The 23,275-nt window shown below is 40.1% G+C and overlaps 1 protein-coding gene across 1 annotated transcript in view; it reads right to left on the bottom strand.

Annotated features, from left to right (window-relative positions):
* LOC132022622 (sulfotransferase 1C1) overlaps window positions 1–20,882 on the bottom strand; it is a 28,087-nt gene extending 7,205 nt beyond the window's left edge. The window contains exons 1-3 of the mRNA XM_059407868.1: window positions 20,711–20,882; window positions 18,341–18,469; window positions 1,649–1,746 (exon numbers count right to left, since the gene is read on the bottom strand). Of these exons, the coding sequence (XP_059263851.1) occupies window positions 1,649–1,746; window positions 18,341–18,469; window positions 20,711–20,882 (399 nt within the window). The remainder of the gene's footprint in view (window positions 1–1,648; window positions 1,747–18,340; window positions 18,470–20,710) is intronic.
* Between the last annotated feature and the right edge of the window lie 2,393 nt (window positions 20,883–23,275).

The raw sequence follows: 23,275 nt of genomic DNA, 5'->3' as shown, positions 1-23,275 counted from the left end.
ATTTATTTTCTTATGGTTCTGGAGGCTCAGGTCAAGCTGTTGGGAGGGCTGGTCCCTTTGGTGATGTTAGGGGAGAATCCCTTCCCTTGCTGTTGCTAGCATCTGGAGGCAACCTACATTCCTTGGCTCTTGACCCAATCCCTGGCTTCACTTGTCACATCTCTAACTTCTTTCTCTGATCTCTTGTGTCCTTCTTATAAGGATCCTTGTGATGATATTTAGGTACACCTAGATAACCCAGGATATAACCTTCCTTCTCAAGATCCCAAACTTAATCACATCTGCAAGCTCATTATATCATATAATGTCACATTAAGTTTCTGGTGATTAGGACATGGATATCTTTAGGCGGTGGATATTTAGCTTACTACTGTATCATAAAATGAAAATCTTGGCCTAAGCTCTCTAAGGTAACTTCCTACTCAAATAATTCACAACACTGAGAAGATAAAGGGAGGTGGTGTCATTGAGATTCTTACATTTTTAGAAGGCCTAATTTTATAAAAAGAAGGTGCTAGTATGATGACTAACAAGATGTTATTGTGTTTTCTGACATTGTATCTACACTATCATTTGGAAACAATATTGCTTATTGAACAGCAACAGGCACATATGAGTGAAATTATCGATCTATGGGTATAAAGCAGGGAGTTTTCACAAGTCAAGGTGATCTGGGTGTAATCCCAGGGAAGCAGATCAGGAATGGGATAACACTTTGATATATCAAATCCCATTCAATTGTATTGTACCTTGTTTGGAGATGGGCAAGATGAAGAGCTGGTGATGCAGAGAATCCCAGAAAAAAGAGAGTAAAAAACAATCACTTGCACTGTGTATCATAACACTGCATGGAGGAGAGAGTGTTTTAGCTCACAGACTTGACCCTTATTTAAACCTTGGTAAGGTTTAAATCTGGGTTTCTAAAGTAGCTTGTTCACAAGGAGAAGACATGCTGGTTTAGTTGATATAAGCATTTGATTCTGCTGGATGGCTACACTTTTCATGGCAAATTTATAAGTCAATATTTGACTTATATTCCATATATCATTGACTTTAAGAGTCCCTGATGAAGCAGATTAAAAAGAAACACTAGTATATTTGATGTACATTGCACATCAAACCTGAATTTGAAAGTGTCAAAATAAATGAAAATTTCTGAAAATGGAGGACACAGTGGTATAACGGTTCCTGCGAGCTTTGCTCCATGAGATTTTCTCTAAGGGTGGCCAGTGTGGTACTATCTTCCTTTGTCTTTCTCTACCTTTCTATCCACAGGTTTTCCCTAAATAAATCCCTTTTATGTCTTCTTTGGACTTGACTTCTGCTTCATAGATGATTGGAACTAAGATAATATCCTTCTTCAGGAAATATGTGCTTTGTTTCACCTCTTCCTCTCTGGCTATAGCTTAATCAGCAGCTAACCAGAATGATTTTGTCTGAAAATTTCCTAGTATGTACCCAGAAATAATATTTTGAAAGAAAGCTGGATCCAACATGGAGTATGTGGGAATGTGGGAGTAATCCCACCGTCTGCCCTATACCTCCACTGGTTATTTATCTTTCAATGTCTTTGATTGTTTCTAGTTAGATGGAGATATTCTCTGTCCTTACTGACTCAAACTGGGTTTGAAAAGTTGGCTTTTCCTACCTTTGAATTTTCTTTCCAGAAAGAAGGTGGTAGCAACTGAGCAGGCAGGTGAGTCTTCAAAGTTCTAGGAGAAGGCATTTTGCTGGCCAGATCCAGACCTGGAAAGGAAGGCCACACCATTTAGCTGAATACTTTTTATCAGCTCCACAAATTCAATATTATGGTTTTGTAAAATATCTGAAATGAGGTTTATGAAATAGCTGGCTCTGCCTAAAATTATGGTTTTACATGCTTACCTCCTAATGACAACTTTACCATCTACAGATAGAGGAAAGCACTAATAAGATACTGGAAACCATTGAGACAACAGCACTCTCCTTATTTGCTGGGTATTGGTTATACTTGTGTGGGAAGATGAAGATGTTTTGGGAGGTATGAGGTTGGTGCAGCTATGATCCCAACAAGCACTTGGATATTTTGTCCTTTGGGTTTTTCTATTACTACAATGGGAAGTAGGTTAAGGCTGCTGGAGAAGAGCTGGCTTCCTTAAGAGAGGTGGGTTATTATTGGTTAGCTCTACAAGGCCAGAAGTTCCATGTATGTAGCTTCAGGCTTTCTTTTAGACTTTAGTTTCCAGGCCAAGAACTGCAACAGCTGCCAAACACCAGCACTGTGCTCTGTGCTGGGATGTATTTTCAGATGAAAAATTGAGCCTTACAGTGGTCAAGTAATTTCTCCAAATTAGTAAGTGTGACAGCTAGGACTGGAAATCCATTCATCTTGTGGGTGTGGAAAGCCATTGAGGGGGAGGCCTAAGAAACTTTGTGGAAAGCAGCAGAGAGGCAAGGAACAACTAGGTAAATCACAGATAAAATCCTCCTTGGAAACAGAATGTCCAATGCTGAATGTTAAAATACCAAATACAGGCACACATGGGTGGCTCAGTCAGTTAAGTGTCTGCCTTTGGCTCAGTTCATTATCCCAGGGTCCTGGAATCAAGCCCCAAATCGAGCTCCCTGTTCAGTGGGGTGTCTGCTTCTCCTTCTCCCTCTGCCCTTGTGCCTCCCCTGCTTGTGCGTGCTCTCTCTCTCAAATAAATAAAATTTATTTCATACAAATAATAAATACAGACTGGGATTTGGCCACATGCAGCACCAAACTCAGGAGAAGTGGCTTGCAAATGAGGCAAACTGGCAGCTTTGGTTGGAGAAGCACAGTTTCTGTTAGAGAATCAGATATATCGAGAAGGGGAGACATCCCCTGGAGACCCAGCAGTGATAAGAAAGAAGAAAGTAAGAGGAAAAAAATTAAAAATCCTGCAGAAACAGAAGACATAGCCACTAATTCTCCACCCCTCCCTGCAACCACCAATAAATAAAATGGCACAGCAGAGGACAGATTGGACAGAAAATGATGCTTTCAAACTAGGAACTATGGCAATTAAATGAATACAAACAGAAAAAGCAGGTCTCATGAATACAAAACTGCTATAAAAACCAGAAAAGGCAAATCAAGGCCTTAACCTGATAAACATTCTACCCCCAAACTCAACTGTAAACCTAAACAAAATTGTAACATGATACTCTAAACTTAATTAAATATCCAAAACAAACATTTGGAAATATGAACAACTAACTCAGAAAAATTAGGAACCAAAATAGAACCCTCCACCCCCCCCCCCCCCCAAAAAAGAGGAAAGGTGACAAATGAAAAAAGACTTGATGGAACTCAGGAGAGAAATAGAAGAAGACACAATAACATAAGAAGTGAAGATTAAATCATAAGGTTGACAATGAAGGATAGGTTTGAAAGAAAATTTAATAAAAAAGGAGTCAAAGAAAAGCAAGAGATAACCAAGCAACAGGCAGTGAGGAAATAAAGGGGAAAAAAAGTGGTCAGAGAGAAGGTGTCTGAGCTGGAAGACAGGCGCAGTGGCTATAATGTGAACATATACTGCAGTTCTTGAGAAGAAAATAAAAACAGTGAAATAGAACTAGTATTTAAATCTGCAATCTGAGCAAACTTTCTGAAAAGAAGACTTTAATTTGTCTCTATTGAGATTTTAGCTAAACTACTCCACAATGTTGTCATCTGTTCTGTGTGGTCAAGCAGCCTGCTGAGGCGTTGAACTGAATCTGTCCCTCCTGCAGTTCATGCACCAGCACCAGCTATACAATAGCCTGCAGAGGCCCTCCATGGCCCTGGGATCAACAGTCTCCCCTGCCTCCCAGGGCCTTCCCTTGGAGCACTTCCTTGGATAAGACCTCTGCAGAGCTTACCAAAAACTTCTCCTTTTGGTTTTAATTGACCAATATGGACTTAGCCCAGAAACCCCCAAATTTTCTACTTAGGGACACTAATAAGGGCATGTGCCTCATGTCCTGTCTCTCTGCCTGCACTGTCTCGACCCTCCTGTTTGGCCCCTAGAGGCATGCACTGTACTTCTTCCATGATGTGGGAGTAGTAAACCTATTTCAATTCTCTTTGCCCTTTTCTTAAGCTGGGGCTCACCAGCCCACCTGGGGCTCTACTTAACAAATGTCCACATAACGAAGTCACAGTTGGCTTCACAAGTAGGATGGATTGAGTTAGTTTTCCTTTGATAATGAAGAATGCATTTTAGCTGCAAAGGGTTTACTGACTAGCTTTCTCAGGTAAGTAGTCCACTGGGGAGGAGTCCATTGCCTGCTGGAATTTAGTCGCACTGCTTGTGCTGTTGCATGCTCTCTGTTCAAAGGGCTGCCTCAAGTTCCTAACCCAAAAGTGAAGCTCCAAAAAACAAACAAAACAAAACAAAACAAAACAACCCCAAACCAACCAGAGTTGTCTCAAACCTCAAGACCTCAAGAGTATTGCTAATTGGAACTAATTTGAGAGGCTATAGATGTGTTTGTCATTTATTAATAATGCCCAGGGGGTACCCACACCGGGTGTTAGACTTTGAGTGTGATTCTCAACTCTTAGTACAGATCCAGAGGCTGACTGTTAGGGACAGCTGGCTAAGATTTTGGCAAGGTTCTATTGCCCTTAGTTAACAGAGGTGAACTTGTGAGTTGCAAATCTTGCCCAAGTGTGGGATAAGATAAAGGTGCATTACCCCTACCAGGAGAGGGAGACTCTCCTGACCTGACTGGTTTTGCTTGTGGGAGGCACTAGGATTCTGAGTTTTAACTTGGATGATAGGGATGCCTTCACTGGGGAAGTCACAGTCCCTCAAAAAGGCAAGAGTGACTGAGGCCTGTGGTCCTTCTGTCACTGGATACTTTCCTGCTGTGGCAGCTTGTCTCCTGACCCTGTGGGGTGTCGTGGGTCCCACTCCTGGTGTGTAGTTGCACAAAATCTAATGGCTAATACAAATGACCTGAACACCTGCTGCCTGCACCAACTAAAATGTTCAAGGAAATTAGCAAGCTCCCAACTAAATGTAAAACACTCATAAATGTGGCACTGATCAGTGTCGAGGTGTACCAACACGCCAAGGAGCTGGTTCTATATAGTCTTGGATTCTAGGGGTGAGCCTTAATGATCCTGCCACCACTGGGCTAGTGGAGGATAATCCCAAACCCAATGGGGTGGATTGGGACACCCTGGAGTGGAAAGCAGCTCGCAATGACCACTGGGGACGGCTGCCACAGTGACAATTCACAAGGTCAATTCTGTGGGGAATAATAAAGAATTAGAAACTGAAATTTGAAACTTTACATGCCTTAAGATTAAAAATATTTTAAAAGATTGTAGGCAGGAGGAAGGAAAGGGGCTGACTGGCTGTTGAGAGTGTTTAATACTGGCTCTGAGCTATTCAACCCATGGGTGTGAATCAACTAGCCAGTATTTACAAGAACCCCACATGCTTAACCTTTTAAAAGACCTTCAGTGAGCACTGGATGTTACACAGAACTAATGAATCATTGAACGCTACATTAAAAACTAATGATGTACTCTATGCTGGCTAACTGAACATAATAATAAAAAAATAAGTTAAAAAAACTCAAAAAGGAAAAGTTTAGCAGTTACAAAATAAAAAAACAAATAAATAAATAAATAACCCCCGAAGCCTGAAGGTCAAATTCTGTAGAGATGCATGTGACCCAACCTCCAATCCCTTATAGGGACTGTTGCAGGACTAATTCATCCAGAGTTAAAGCAAAAGCTCGCAGCTGTGGATGATCTCAGTGTCATAATTGGGATTTCTAATCACAAGGGAGAATCCAAACCCGAAGACACAAGCCCTAAAGATATAGAGGGACAATCTTGTCTCTGGTTACTTGGATTTTTATGGCTAGGCAGAGAGTCTGCCCTTCTATCCCCATAGTTATTAATACAAAGACTCAAAGCCAGTGGAAGATATTAGACGAGGCCCAGCCTCTTCCCCACATGACTGATACGGTCCAGTGGGTCTATCACTTCTTTGGATATAGCAACCCATTCTGGATTTCATTTCCAATCATTGAGGAGGCCCAATTGACCCTGAATCCAGAGAGTTCTTTTTCCATGGAGGATTGCCTCCCCTCACCGAATGACAGGGCCGAACTTCATTTTATGAGACCCTCCCATAATATTCAGGAGCCATGCTGGGAATAGACACGACAGCTCCTCAGGATGGAGTCCATCTCCCAATTTCTGAAACTTTACAGCACATAAAACATGCCCTCCCTGCAAAATAGACATGCCCACAACCTCAAGGTCAGCCTGCGGGTGCCAGCACCTTTCTCACCACCTTCCTGTAGCCCCTATTCCAGTCCCAAAAGGCAGCAACACCCAGAATGGTCCTAAATACCACAGAGATTTATCTTGGCAGCACTGCCAGCTGGGAGTCCCCAATGATCTCATATTTGGACAGTTCTGGCACAAGTTCCTCTCAAAAACTAGTGATCATCTTGGAACAGAACCCAATTTCAATGGCCCAGATCCTTGAAGGGGGTCCCAAAGCTCTTTCTGCCCCAAACAACATCACTGACCTGCGGGCCTGATAACCTCCCAGAGCATTATCCTAGAACTGAACAACTGCTGAGCTTGTCATCGCTTGGGGACAACTGCCTATTCATGACTCTGGTATTCCATAGGAACAAAGGCAGTAACCAGATATCCTTGCCTCTCTTAAACATCCGAGACCAAGTCATAGTAATTCCAGGCAATCCTTCTAAATTCCCCCAAAGAACCTCCTACAGCCTAGAGTCAGAACAGGTAAAACCATAAAGGTAGTACAAATAAAGTTGGATATGCCGACTGGCACCATATTTTCAAAACAGTTGCCAGTGGTGTTGGCCTTCCTGGCTCTTTTTTTCTATTATATGTATGGATGCCCTTACCTCATGACATGCCTGGTGGAATAAAGATAAATTCTGGATTTCATATAGGCCCTGCTAAAGGAGAACCTTCCAATTGTCCCTACTCGGATAAACACTAAATACACCACAGTATTGACTCAAGCAGGGTACACAGGGCCTTTGGTCTGTCATTAGAGATATGCTTGACACTGGGGTCATTCAGCCCACCAGGTCTCACTTTGATAGCCTAATCTGGCCGTGTGAAAACTGCCCACCAATGAATGGAGATTAACGATTGACTAATGAATCTTGAATGTTCAAGTTTCTGCCATTAAGACTCCCATTCCCAATATTATAGGGATGATAGACGATATCCAAAAAGCTTAGGGTCCTTACTTTGCTCTCCTAAGTTTAGCCAATTTGTTTCACTTGGTCCTGACAATGGAAGACTGGGAACTTCAACTTGCTTCCAGTTTCAAGTGCACCTTGAACCTTTAGTTAGCTGCCATGGGTTATTTAAGCACCCCTGCTATTGCATATAACCTATGCAGACAAGATTTAAATTCATTCAAACCAACCCGCTGCCATCTTTGGTATTATTTAAGTGGCATTCTCCCTCCAGGGCCCTTTGAGGATGCTATCCAGAAGACTTACACCTAGTAACACATTTATAGCAGAGAGGATGGGCCATTACCCTGTATATAATCCAAGGACCAGCCACTTCCTTCAAGTTTCTTGGCATCAGGTGACAGCTGAGGAGTGTGAAATCCCTCTCACATAAAACATCAATTCCTCATAATTAAGCCTCTTATTACATTATGGCAGGCATAGCACATATTATGTGTCTTCACCTTTTGGGGGCAACATGTTCTATACTTACCATTTTACTGAAATTTGTGTTGTTAGATGCAAACCAGTTTCTTTCCATTTGGGAGAACCTTACCAAACTGTGTTGTAACTGGTCCAGCAAGCATACTGCAAGCTCTGTTCTTAGTCTCCCTGGGCTCAGACTTCTGATTTGAATCAGTGGAGACATCAGATTAGGCGTTCTGGAGTCTCTGGACTGAGCACAGCTTTAGTGGCTGCCCAAGAGGTTTGGACCAAAAATCTGCCCCAATGGCAGTACATACCAAATGAGCAACAAATTTTGGCAGCCCACTAGGCCCTTTTAGAGACAGAGGCATTCACAACCCACACTGTTTTGCAGCAAGTCCCCATCTGGCATTGGGTCAGGAATTCGACCCCATGGAAGCTTAGCATGGCCCCTGAGGCTTCACTGTTAAAATGAAAATGGCACCTTCAAAAAAGGGCTCAATCTGATGTTAGGGGCCTTTTCAGATTACAGGAGGATATGGCTCCCCCAAATTCAGTTTCTTTCCCACTGATAATGGAGGTGCAGCTGGTGGTACCCCTGCTGTTGGCCTCTCTAGTAGTTTGAGAAGCTCCCGGGGACTGACTGTCTGACATGGAAAGGGACACAGTGTTCTTCATCAACGGCAGTGCCACCACTGTGCACAGTGCAACCCATTGGCTGGCTGCAGCAAATTATCCTGCTAGCAGCATATCCCTAGTTGAGGAAGGCTCTCCGGCTTGGCCCAAATAGCACATTTGGTGGCAGTGTGCCTGGCTCTACAACAGGCTACAAAAGGGAGACTCCCAAGGGCATATGTTTTACTGACTCCTGGGCTGTTGGCCAGTGGGTGTGCAGTCTGGTCAGGATAATGGCAAAAGGATAATTTCATGATTCAGGAAAAGCCTCTCTGTGTGCCTCCCTTTGGAGAGTGATATGCCAATTATGGTCACTCATGTCTGTACACACATGCCAACAAATGCCAGAAGCACATTATAATAACGTTGCAGACTCCTTATCCAAATTACATTCTTGTTCCGAAGCCTTGTGTGAGCCACCTCCCAGAATATCAGACCCAGCCCCCATATAGCTATTTCTCCAGAGATGCCATGCGGCTATGAGCCCATCTCACACCAGGTCACAGGGAAGTGACAGCACTCACCTTACACATGCTAGCAACCTGTTCAAGAGTGGATTGTGCAATATGACCCTCTTCTAATAGCCCAATGGGACAAATTTACCAAATTGCTTAGAAATCATGGCTCAGATCATGGTCTAGTACCAGCCACAAAGCTAAGGCCACTGGCTTTGCTCATTATTCTGGTTATAAAGTCTATTTCATTAAACCAAGTTTGTAAAAAGTTTTGTATGAGATTGGAATTATAGCTTCAGGGTTAACTAGTGGAACTGTGGATCTCAGAGAGAAGAAAAGAAGTGTTCTGCCTGGTGGATGCCAATCTCATTAGGAAATGAAGTCCACAAAGGAGTCCCAGAATCCAGTGGTCACTCTCAATGGACACAGGTCAGGTCCCTGCCCTGCCACAGAAGAAGAGGTATATGATCTCTTGCTGCAAGCCAACTGCACTCTTGCTTTGGTCAGTATCCAGATTGCTTGCCTTGAAGGATACCCCACAGGCTAGTCAAATGCAAATGTTCTCCTTTATTGTGGCTAGCCTGGATAATAGGGTTGTTGGTAGAGCACTCCAGCCTAGCCATATCTCAGGAAATGTGCTGGAAAAAAAGTCAGCCAGGCACACAGTTGCACCAAAGGATGGCTGAGCACCAAGGGCTGCAGGTCCTATTAGAAGGGCTTCTTTTAGCATGCCACCAGGTATGGATTCTGACCCAGAGCTCATCTCCCTCTATATTATATGGTGCCTATGGAAGTGATGCTTAAAAGAGTCATTCTATCCTTACACCATACCTCAAATTATATCCCAGGCTGAATGGCCCTACTGGTGTAACCTAACCAGACCCATCTGGCTGGCAGGTTTGTGCTCTAACCATCCTACCATAGTTCTAATCCATAGTTCTAATGGAACTATCTCTGGATTGTACAGCTGTCATCCACAAAATGTCCTTACGATGTGCCTGCCAGTGTGTCCAGAACCTATATGTATTGTGAATGGGGTCCTAACAAACTTTGTCACAAATTGTGTGTTCCTTTGTGAGTTGTAACCCCTGATAATTTGATGGAGCTCACTGAGATCTGCCCACCATGGAGGATAGCACACACTAGTAGTCTTATCCAGAGCCAACCCTCTAATATACATACTTGGAATTTAACACCAGCAGCCACTCCTACCTTTTATGAATCTCTACCGGGGAAACCACCCTTTCCTGGCCCCTACCAACCCCAAGCATACCAACACTTCAGAGAACACTGCCCCAGCCTCAGAGCTCTTGCCACCATTGGAAGTGACTGCCCTATAAACATCAATGCCACCCCAAGGAAAAGATGAGGGAGACAATGTCCCTCAACCTCACTTGATCTTGGGATTCCTACCTCTAGATTGCCTTCACACCAGGAAGGAAATGACTGGGGTGACTGTCACCATAGAGGCAGAGTTGCAAAAATCCCTCCAGTTGATAGAACCTGAGGACCTCATAGAGTTCCACTTTATGGAACTCCAGGTACAGAATACCTGGAGAAATTTGCCTCTATCAAAAACAATTGTAAAACCATGACTGAGTCTCCTGCTGACTCCCTGGTAGCACTAGACATCATTTCACCTTTATGGGAAGCCAAACAATGTATTCTAAACCATTCTAGCCACATTATGGCACTTCTTCACAACATCTTCTTTTTAAAATTAAATTTAATTTTTTAAGATGATTTTATTTATTTGGAACACCTAGGTGGCTCAGTCAGTTAAGTGCTCTCCTTTCGCTAAGGTCATGATCCTGGGTTCCTGGGATAACCATGCTCAGCTGGGAGTCTGCTTCTGCTATCTCCTTCTGCCCCCTTACTCACGTGTGTGTGCATGCACGCAGTATCTCTCTCTCTCCCCTCCAAATAAATAAAAGAGAGAGGGAGAGGCAAAAGCAGGGGTAACTCACAACACCTTCTTTACCATGCTTATCAGAAAAAGTTGATCCCTGTTGATCAACTTTGAAACATACCAAAGTATGTATTATTGGATTTTAAGATAAAGAAAAAAAAATATTTAGTGCCTCCAGGTAAAAGACGAAGTGATTCATATAGTCAAGAAAATTAAACTGGCATCAGGTTTCTCTAAAAATAGCATACAAAGCAAGGAAAGAGCAGAGCAACATTTTAAAGAAACTTAGGGAAAGAAAGTGGGAATGGAAGGTAAGATACCCAGGCAAGCTGTGCTTCAAGTATCAAGATTATAAAAAGAAGCTTAGAACATGCAAGAACTCACAGAATACAATATATATGTATGTTCCTGAGCAGTTTACCAGGGTGAGTTTGATTCTACCAAGAGATTACCAGGAAATCATTATTACAAAACTTGATGATGAGCATTTCACAATATTTAGCATTAGAAGTAAAATTTAAAAGGGTGAAGGGATGAGTGGAAGAACATGTAAACCTTAAAGTTTCCAACAAAGCAGAAAGAATGAAATTTAAAAGTTAGGGTAAGATTAATGATGGTTGTATATTAACAAGAATAAAAAAATTTCCTTTGAAACTGGCAGATCAAGTAGTAAAAGTTTAAGAGAAAAGAGGATTAAATACTTACAAAAGGTGATAATAATACACAGGCAAACAACAACTAAGAAAAAAATTAAAAATTTCTTAAAAACAAAACAAAAACTCGAAATAAAAACAAAAAAGTACACATAAAGGCATTCAAATTGGTAAGGAAGAAGTAAAACTTTCACAATTTGGAGATGACATGATACTGGGTACAGAAACCCCTAAAGATTCCACCAAGAAAGTACTTGAACTGATGAATTTGGTAGTGTCACAGGATGCAAAATCAACATACAGAAATCTGTTACATTTCTATACACTAATAATGAAGCAATAGAAAGAGAACTTAAGAAATCAATCTGATTTGCAATTGCACCAAAAAATAGTAAAATACCTAGGAATAAACTTAACCAAGGAGTGAAAGATCTGTACTCTTAAAACTGTAAAACACTGATGAAAGAAATTTAAGACATCACACACACACAAGACAGTTATTCCATGCTCATGGATTAGAAGAACAAATATTGTTAAAGTGTCCATACTATCCCCCCAAATCTACAGATTTAATGCAAGCCCTATCAAAATATCAACTGCATTTTTCTCAGAAACAAAACAAATAATCCTAAAATGTGGTATGGAACCACAAAAGACCCAGAATAGCCAAAGCAATTTTGAAAAAGAAAAACAAACTTGGAGGTATCACAATTCTAGATTTCATGTCATGCTACAAAGCTGTAGTGATCAAAACAGTATGGTGGTGGCACAAAAATAGACACATAAATCAATGGAACAACATGGAAAACCCAGAAACAAACCCACAACTATATGATTAATTAATCTTCAACGAAGCAGGAAAGAATATTTAATGGGAAAAGGACTGTCTTTTCAAGAAATGGTGATGGGAAAACTGGATAGCTATATGCAAAAGAATGAAACTGGACCACTTCTTATACCACACACAAAAATAAATTCAAAATAGATTAGGAACTCGTATGTGAGACCTAAAACTGTAAAAATCCTAGAAGAGAGCACAGGCAATAATCTCTCTGACATCAGCCATATCAACATTTTTCTAGATATGTCTCCTGAGGCAAGGGTAAAAAAAAAAAAAAAGCAAATATAAACTATTGGGACTATATAAAAATAAAAAGCTTCTGCACAGCCTAGGAAACAACAGCAAAAATAAAAGACATCCTACAGGATGGGAGAAGATATTTACAAATGATTTTTCCGACAAAAGGTTAGCATGCAAAATATATAAAGAAGATATGAAACTGAACACTTCAAAAAAATCTTATTAAAATTAACAGAGGACATGAATGGACATTTCTCCAAAGAAGACATACAGACGGCCAACAGACACATGAAAAGATGGTCAATATCACTGATCATCAGGGAAATGCAAATCAAAACTATAATGAAATATCACCTCATACCTGTAAGAATGGCTAAAATCAGCAGCATAAGAAACTACAGGAATTGGTAGGGCTGTGGGGAGAAAGGCACCCTCTTGCATTGCTGGTAGGAATGCAAACTGTTACAGCCACCATGGGAAACAGTATGGAGGTTCCTCAAAATAGTAAGAAAAGAACTGCCCTGCAATCCTATAATCATACTACTATTTACCCAAAGAATACAAAAACACTAATTTGAGAGGACAGATGCACTCCTATATTTTTTGAAGCATTATTTACAAAGCCAAAGTATGGAAGCAGTGCAAGTATCTATCAATAGATGAATGGATAAAGAACTTGTGGTACACACACACACACACACACACACACACACACACACACACTGGAACATTACTCAGCCACAGAAAAGAAAGAAATCTGGCCATTGTAATGACATGGATGGAGCTAAAGAGTATTATGCTAAATGAAGTAAGTTAGTCAGAGAAAGACGAGCACCATACCCTCTCACTAATATGTGGAACTTAAGAATAAAAGCAAATGAACAAAGGAAAAATAAAAAGAGAGAGAGAGACAAATTGAGAAACAGACTTAACTATACAGAACAAACTGGTGTTTACCAGAGGGCAGGTGGATGACGGGCTGGGTTAAATAGCTAAAGGGGATTAAGATAACACTTACCATAACGAGTACAGAGTAACATGCAGAATTGTTGAATCACTATATTATATACCTGAAACTAATAACACCGTATGTGAACTATATTGAAATTAAAAAACTTAAGAAAACCCAAAACACCCACACTTTTTTTTTTTTTGTTAGAAAAGATAAACAAAAGGGAAATGCTAAATAGGGAAAGAAACACAGTAAATATTACTTATTGCACATGATAATATTTTCACCAGCCAAACTGACCATGTTCACTTGTACCCACCAAACTGTCCCACATTTTTCTTTAAACTCTTCTTTTCAGCTTATCTCTTGACTCATACAAAAGACCTAGGTGAGCATAGCATCCTGTGATGGAAAACAAAACTACCCCTCAAGCAGTAATGGTTATCCTGTTGATGAGCTCCAGCTGTCCCAAACCACCCTGACCAGTGTGAGCTAAACCCCAACTCACATTTGTGCAGGTGGATCATGCAGTGACTCATAGGTTGACCAACAGTTAATTTTAATTTATCATAATATTAAAACCTCATCCAAGGAGAAGCACAGGCTACATTAACATAATATGCAATGTATGTATAAGCATGCTTCCTTAAGGCACATGTGTGACCCAATACCTATCCCCCCTTTTTTTCCTCACCATAACACATACTCTCCCAATTTCCATCACACTGCTATCCCATCCCTTCCACCCCACCTCCCCTCCAGCATCCCTCTGTTTGTTTCCTGAGATTAAGAATCTCTTATGGTTTGTCTCCCTCCCCGGTCCCATCCTGTTTCCTTTTTACCTCCCTTCCCCTCACAAGCCCCCACCCAGCCTCTCAAATTCCTCATATCTGAGAGATCATATGATAATTGTCTTTCTCCGATTGACTTATTTTGCTTAGTGTAATATCCTCTAGTTCCATCCACATCATTGCAAATGGCAAGATTTTTGTTTGTTTGTTTGGGTTTTGTGATGGCTGCATAGTATTCCATTATATATATCCCCCATTTCTTTTTTTATACATTCATCTGTTGATGGACATCTAGGCTCTTTCCATAGTTTGACTATTGTGGACATTGCTGCTATAAACATTTTGGTGCACTTGCCCCTTCAGATCACTACATTTGTATCTTTAGGGTAAATATCCAGTAGTGCAATTGCTGGGTTGTAGGGTAGCTCTATTTTTAACTTTTTTGGGACCCTCCATACTGTTTTCCAGAGTGGTTGTACCAGCTTGCATTCCCACCAACAGTGTAGGAGGGGTCCCCTTTTCCCCCATGCCTCCCACTTTATATAAATGACAAAACTCTCTTTCTAAATATTCATCCTAACCCTAAATAAAATAAACCCATTTACTCTTGTTGCAAGAGTCATAGCTTTGGAAATTATTCCCCAAGATCTCCTTATTTGCTGCAAATAAAGTTTTCTTTGTGTGGCAACTCCACCTGGTGTAATTTCTATCTGTGAATCACTAAGGAGTAAACTCATGTTAGTTTGGTTTCGATACAATATAATTGTAACCAAACATAACAATCATATCAATAAATGTGAGTGGGATTAAGATAACTATTAAAATCGCTCAAGGGGCACCTGGATGGCTTAGTAGGAAGAGCATGTGACTCTTGATCTCAGGTTTGTGTATAGAGATGACTTAAATGAATTTTAAAAAATTGTGCAAATTGGCTCATAAGGGAAATCCCAACCATATGCAGCATAGAAGACACACCTAAAACATAGAAGGAGTAAAAGTAAGGTGGTGGATAGTGATATAAAATGAAATTGGAAACTATAAAAAAGTATAGATCATGATGCTATCAGACAAAGTAGGATTCAGATCCCAAAGTATTATATTAGATAAAGAAGAAACTTTATATTGCTAAAGACTCCATTATTTCAATAAAATATAAAAATCATGAATATGTACATGCCAAATAACAGAATAACTACTTTTATAGAACAGAAACCACAGTAGATATAAGGAGAAATAGAAACACACTAAAAATTAATTTTTAGGATAATATAAGTGGACAAAAAGAAAAAAGATAAAAGATTTAAATAAAATAAAGAATGTGTTAGATCTTTTAGATAATAGAGGATATATTCTTTAGATAATAGAGAATATATTCAAGTGCACATGAAAAATTCATAAAAGTTGATAATACGGCATAAATAAGAGTTTTCAAAAAACGTGGAATATACAAACAATACTCTTTGATCATAAGTAAAATAAAACTAGAAGTTAAACATAAAGTAAAAAAAAAAAAAAGATGCCTGCGTGGCTCAGTCAGTTAAACGTCTGCTTTTGGCTCAGGTGTTGCTCCTAGGGTCCTGAGATTGAGCCCCACAGTAGGCTCCTTGCTCAGCAGGGAGCCTGCTTCTCCCTCTGCCTACTGCTCCCCCTGGTTGTGCTCTCTCCCTCTGACAAATAAATAAGTAAAATAAAATTTAAAAAATTCCATTTGGAAATTAAAAACATTCACTAAATATCTCTGGTGTAAAATTACAGAAATTCTGAAAAATGTGGTAAAATGAAATTTTAGGAAAACACTACATATCAAAACCAAGAACATTTAAAATAGCAGTTAGAGAAAAATATATAGCCATAAACAGAAAATGACTGAAAATGAATGGATTAAATCCCCAGCTCAAATAACATTGACAAAATTCAACATTAATTTATGATTAAAAACTCTGACAAAATAAGGAATAGAAGGATATGAGCATCTACCAAAAGCAAAGCAAAGCAAAGCAAAGCAAAACAAAACAAAATGAAGCAAAACAAAAAAAGAAAACAAAAACAAAACTGCAGCTAGCATCATATTTGATGCTGAATACTTTTCCCTTAGGACCAGGAACAAGACAAGGATATCTGCTCTCATGATTTCTGTTCAACATTGCATTGGAGGTCCCAGGAGGTACAATAAAGCAAGAAAAAGAAATAACAAATATCCAGACTAGAAAGGAAGAAGTAAAATTTTCTTTATTCACAGAATATATGATGGTTCATGTAGAAAACCCAAGAGAATGTACAAAAATGTTACTAGAATCAATAAGCTAGGCTACAGGGCACAAGGTCATACAAGTATCAATCATATTTCAGTATACCAGCCACAAATAATTAAAAATTAAAATACAAAAATATGATTTATAATAGTATAAAATAAAAATATTTATAGTTAATTTTAATTGACACTGTGCCAGACGTAAGTAATGGAAGATATAAATCACTGGTGAGGGAAACTAAACAAGGCCCAAGTAGTTGAAGAGATAAATCACATTCAGAGATCAGAAAACCTGATTTTGTTAGGTTAAAAGTCCTCCCCAAATAGATCAATAGATTCAGTGCAATCCCAGCCAAATAGCAGAAGATTTTTTTCCCCACTGTGGAAACTTACAGCCTGACCTAGAGTTTACAAAGATCCTAAAATAGAAAAAAACAAACTTGAAAAAGAAAAAAAAAAATTGAAGCGCTTATACTATCTGATTTCAAAACTTACAAACCTACAGTAATCCAAAGGTGTGGTGTTGACATAAAGATAGACACACAATGGAAAGGAACAGAATAGAAAGTCCAGAATATACCTGTACATATGTAATTCATTGATTTTAGAAAAGGAGCCAAAGTTATTCAATGGGAAAAAGATATTTTTTTTCAACTAAATGTGCTAGAAATAGATGACTCAATCAATAATGGGTTTTCAATAGGTGTTACTTACAAATGAATAAAACTTGAGGTTTGACAGTTAATAATGTGCTCAATGCTACCCAGATAAAATATTTGAAGCTGAATTGTTTCATTCCAAAGTCTTGGACTTCACCACGAGGTTGTCTCCTATTACAAAAGCTACTGTTTGCTACTATTTACTTTATAAAAACATGTACTCTATTCTTAATTGACTTCAAGTTCTTTAAGGGTGCTGCATTTTATGTTTCTTAGTATCTTTGGTGTGAATGATAATTATTGACGATAATGATATTATATATAATTTAGTTCGATTCTGTGGTAGACAGGTTATAGATCAAATATATTTGAAGACAATCCTCTATGGGAAGGGAGCACAATGACAGAGGAATGTGGTTCTTCTTTTTTTTAATTATTTATTAAAATATAATGTATTATTTGCTTCAGGGGTACAGGTCTGTGAATCATCAGGCTTACACATTTCACAGCACTCACCATAGCACATACCCTCCAATGTCCTTAACCCAGCCATCGCCTAGCAACCCTCAGTTTGTTTCGTGAGATTAAGAGTCTCTTATGGTTTGTCTCCCTCCTGATCCCATCCCATTTCATTTTTCCCCTCCCCACCCCCATAATCCCCCTGCCCTGCCTCTCAACTTCCTCATAGCAGGGAGATCATATGATAGTTGTCTTTCTCTGATTGACTTATTTCGCTCAGCATAATAGCCTCTAGTTCTATCCACATCATTGCAAATGGCAAGATTTCATTTCTTTTGATGGCTGCATAGTATTCCATTGTGTGTGTGTGTGTGTGTGTGTGTGTGTGTATGTGTATATGTATTTACACACACACACACCACATCTTCTTTATTCATTCATCTGTTGATGGACATTTGAGGAATATGGTTCATAATCACTGGATGCTAGGAGTGCTCACCCTGCCTTCTCTGTGTTAGACATTCATCATCACTCTGGAATTCCCCATCATCAGTAGGGAATCTGCTGTCTCGTGCTACCCAATCATTCATTTTAGAAGAGAGATTTAAAAGTCTTATTTCCAAGTTGAAGTGAGTACATAGACCTTTACCGCTTTCCCAGTGTCCTTTGGAAATATTTTTCAGAAGGCTGATTGTAGAAACAATTCTCTTTTCAGTTGCAAATTGACCTAGCACAGTGGTTGTGGGTCTTCGTTACAGCCTCATGGGTTTTATTTGGGCGAGCTTACCTGAGTTGAGGGGCGGAGGTAGAGTCCACTCAATGAAAGGATGACGGTCAAAGGTGTTGGCCCTCTGGCACTTCTGCACATCTCCATCATTTTGGATCATGTCCACAATTTCTTGTGTCCAGGTTGTGCCTAGAGCATCAGTTATTGTCAATTCCATCCACTCACTGAACAATTTAATTCATTTCCTTGATTATTTATGTATTCAGTGAAATTCACATAGGCTGAATGTTAAGTGAAATCACCTCACTTATCACCTCCTCTTTAATTCCTAATGCCTTGCATAGGGCTTTGCACCTAGTAAATGTAGTCTGAATGAGTGAGCCTCGAATCAAATGAATGTAGGGAGATACAAAGATGAATTAACTCCTGTCCGTGTCCTAACAAGTTTATGATCTTTTTGGAAGAGATAAGTTAGGACAGAGACTACCTCTTGCCTAGCTTATATCCATTCTTCCCTTCCTTCTCAAATTAATAGATCCTTAATTTTTAGCTGGGCATGCAGCTACTTGCCTCAAAGGTAATACTTTCCAGTCTTTCTTGCATGATGTGGCCATGCCATTTTTGGAAGTCCCCCCCCCCCCCCCCCACCCCAAGGGAAGGAACATGACCTTATTCCCCCCTTCCTACCTTCTTGCTGCTTTTTGGAATGTGTGTAGAAAGTTAGAAAGACCCAGGGTCTTGGATGATCAATACAGACACCATTTCAGCCCTGACTACTAATCTCCAGATTGCTTTTCCTTCTGGGTTTTCTGACACTTGTAGCCAAATTGAATCCTAATGGACACAGAAGAGGAGTGCAACTAGGCATAGAGGTCAGCAAAGAGCTAGACTGTGCTCACTGCCCACCGATATCCATTGTCCTTTTTCCACCGAAACCATTTTGTATCTCTCTGACTCTTAGCCAAACCTGCTGCTCACTTATACATACGATCACACAGATACACAGATAAATACACAGATAACTAGGAGATGAACAGTATACAGTAAGAGCCAAAAAGGATATGCAAAGGGTTGCAGGAGTTTGGAGGAGGAGGCCAACTTGCTGCGAAAAGGGTCAGTGAGGCTCAGTTCAGATGGTAGCTTTGGAGTGAAGAGTCAAAGCATGACTGGAATGTTCATCTGCATTGAGAAGCCAGGACATTCCATGCTTCTGGGGTGGGGGATTGGGCAGTGCGGACATTGGGGGGGGGTCTCAGGAACCAGGATAAAGACAGTCACATTTCCAGAATGGAAAGTATAAGTGGGCTCACAGAGGGTAAGAGGTAGTCAGGGAGGTGAGGGAATGACTGGAGATGTGGGGACTGTCCAGAGGGCCTTGGGATTGACTGCATAATTTCAAGGGTGAGCTGAAAAAAAGCGCCAGCTCTGAGGTATAATGCAAATTCAAGTTCAGTTCTGGGCAGAAGTGTCCAGTGCAAACCAGACAGAAACAGAGATTCTTGAGGAATAAAGCCCTGCTGACAGGAAGCCCCTGCCCTAGTTTTAAGTAATGTGAGTCATGAGAACAGAGTGAGGCTAAGGAGGGACTTCCAGCCACAGAGAACAGAAACAGTCTGAGGAGGTTTTGAAGAACTATGGTGAATGAACTCTTTTCTGAAATCTTTCTGGTTATGTATACTGAGAGTTCCTCTTGTGAAGTTAAATGGCCACTGAGAGATCTTCTCAAACTGGTTACAGCTTCAAGTTCATCACCTCACTTGCTTGCATGCCTTGATGTTACAAATACAGGCAGTGCAGGGGGACTGTCATTCTATTGGCCTCCCTGGTTAAGAGGGAGGTTTTCTGTTCCTCCAGAGAAGGAACCAATGTTCCTATGTCCTGCACAAGCCTCGCAATCCCTTGCCTTTGTAGTCCCTCGCTTTTGTCATAGCCTCCTCTTCATTTTATAAGATCCTGGTGAAGTGTCACCTCCCCATTCCCAGATCCTTCCCACTGCACTTGCAAGGGTGTTGGACACAAAGCTATTAGAACATTTCATATTGGGGTAAAAGCCTTCCTTCTCATGTTGGTGTCACCCCACTAAGAGATGCTTCTTACGGGCAAGGAATGTGGTCACTTCCCAGATTGCTTAGCTGATGGGAACAAGGAGTGGCTGGGTTGGCAAGATGACTGTGAGAACTTCTGTATAATTTCTCAGACTCTGTTTTAAACTAATCATGTAATTAATTCGGTCCTTCAGGATCTGAGATTCTACCCAAGTAAACATGAGGACCTTGGATCCTCGGGGATTGGTGCTCAGAAGCAAGTCTGGTTTCATTTCTCCTGGGGGCAAGCCCTGGGGAAAACCTGCATTTTTAAAATAGGGTGGCCCCTCCAAGCATCCCTAGTCCTCTACAGCTGACTTCCCCACCACCAGTTTCCCAAACCTACCTGACTTTGCATAGGATGCAATGAGAAGATCATCAGGTTTTGCTTGGAAATTCCAGATTTTGTCCCAATTATCACTCATTATCTTGGTCATAAGGACTCCATTCACTTCCCTGGTTTCTGGTTGTATGTATTTTCCCACCAGCTGGAGATCTTTCATTTCATCCAGGGACATCTTAACAGATGCTTAAGAGAAAAGAATGCTTGTGTTAAAGCTCAAAACAGTCATTCCTATCAAGAAAAATATTCTCTGAAAAAGGAGAGGTGTCATGGGCATTCATTACTATGCTTATTAATATTAATTAGGTGCAAGAACTCAAAAGAGGGGGAGCCAGCATCATTTTCAATAGCTTCGTTTCAGGGTAACAGGATGGTAAAGACACGAACATATTTCAGAAGAAAGCACATTGGGAAATGTGCTAGACCAGATGGGTTTTGATGGGCTTGTTAGAGATGGCCTGAGGCCTGAGTGACAGGAAGACATCAGGTCAGAAGACCGGTAAGCTAACAGGCCCTTGTCAAGTTTGGGCAGTAAGAGAAGGTCAAAATGGAATCAGCACTTAGGCTGGCTGTCTACAGATCAACATCGAAGCAGGCTGTGGATAGGTTGGTGAAATCCACATCTGATCTAGATAGCTCTAGAGCTGGCACGAGTCACAGAGCAGGTGGGGCAGAAATAAACTCACATTAGGGTTCCCTTTCCACACAATGGCCATCAAAAGATTTCAGTGGGGCCAATCTGGAGTACATCAAAGTCTCTCTGTGGGTCAATAGCTCCAGGTGTCACTCTCTGCCCCAGATCTCTGGCTGAAGAGCAACATATGCTAGCTGAGGAGGTGACCCCAATTTGCTTGGGGAAGCAACGCCCACTGACATGGCATGCCATAGTGGTTCCTTTCGCAGAGAGCTTTGTTTCTGTTTCTTTATTATAGAAATGTAGCACACTAAAGCCAAGTACAGCATTGCTAGTTTTCAGAGTAATCTTGGCACATTTAATAAGTACTTTTTATATAGGAGCAACGTTAACATATTGGAATATCCAACAGATGAGCTTGTAATTAGAAGTCAATGTATTATTGAGGATTTTAATATGGAGACTCAGAATTTTAGGTTGAAAGTTTAGTTAATTTTACTAAGCTTACAAATGTTTAAGAGAATTTAAGAATCAATTCATAAACTTAATTTTACAAGATTTGTGAGGTTTAGTGAAGTAATTAGAATTTCTTTCTCTTTTTGTTATCATCAGACAACTGAGGTCCTTAAAGAGAGTAAATGCAATTGAAAATATTTAGGAAATTTTATTAACTAGGTTGAATAAGCCTTTGTAAGTGGAAAGCATTTACCCGTATGCCCCTGATACTCTGTGATCTGCTGTAGGGTGCAAGACTCTGGTTTTAATCTGAATTCTGAGTTTTGCTTTCCTCTCTGTAGAATGGCAAGGGAGGGGTCAGTCTGTAACTCTAAATTGCCTCTGATGTAACTATATATCTAGTTGTTCATATTCCTTAGCTGAAAGTCAAACAAAATAGTGACCACTCCCTTTACAGGAGGTTTTTGCTTTTTGTACTTGCTTCATTTTGAATAATTTCTATTGTCACCTCTCCAAGTTTACTAATTTTTTCTTCAACCAGTCTGTTGTTTATCCTGTTCAGAGTGTTGTTCATATTTGACATTGCTTCTTTTTTTAATTTCTAGGAGTTTAATTGGGTCTTTTTTTTTCTTTTTTATAAGATTTTATTTATTTATTTGATAGAGAGAGAGATCACAACCAGGCAGAGAGGCATGCAGAGAAAGAGAGGGAAGCAGGCTCCCTGCTGAGCAGAGAACCTGATGCAGGGCTTATTGCCAGGACCCTGAGACCATGACCTGAGTTGAAGGCAGAGGCCACCCAGGTGCCCCTGGGGTTTTTTTTTTTTTTTCTATCTTACATACCTCTTATATCATGCTTACACCTTATCTTTTTGAAGATATTTGTGGGGGGAATTTTAAAAAATTTTATTTTATGTAACCAGAGTAGTTCATCCATTTCTCTAACACCTTCTTCTCACCTGTGACAACCACCAGCCTGTTCTCTGTATCTATGAGCCTAGTTTTAAAAATACGTATTTTTTCTACATTCCACATATAAGAGAAAACCTATAGTATTTTTCTTTCTCTGTCAAATTTATTTCAGTTAACATAATGCCCTTGAAGTCCATCCATGTTGTTACAAATGGCAAGATTTCATTCTTTTTTTTTTTTTTTTTTTTTAATCTCTACACCCAGTGTGGAGCTAGAACTCACAACCCTGAGATAAAGAGTCACATGCTTTATAGACTGAGCTAGCCAGATGCCCCTCATTCTTATTTTATGGCTGAATAATATTCCGTTGTGTGTGTGTGTACATACACACTATATGTATATACATACATATGTATATGTATATACACACAGATATATATGATAAATCCCTTATCTGTTTATTCTTTGAGGTTCATTTAAGTTGTTTCCATATCTTGGGTATTATAAATAATGCTGAAGTAAACATGGGGATGCATATATTTTTTCGAATTAGTTTTTCATTTTCTT

Source organism: Mustela nigripes, chromosome 7 (assembly GCF_022355385.1).
Source record: "Mustela nigripes isolate SB6536 chromosome 7, MUSNIG.SB6536, whole genome shotgun sequence".
NCBI lineage: Eukaryota > Metazoa > Chordata > Mammalia > Carnivora > Mustelidae > Mustela > Mustela nigripes.
The sequence above is the reverse complement of the archived record's forward strand: the minus strand, read 5'-3'. Positions and strand labels throughout refer to the sequence as shown.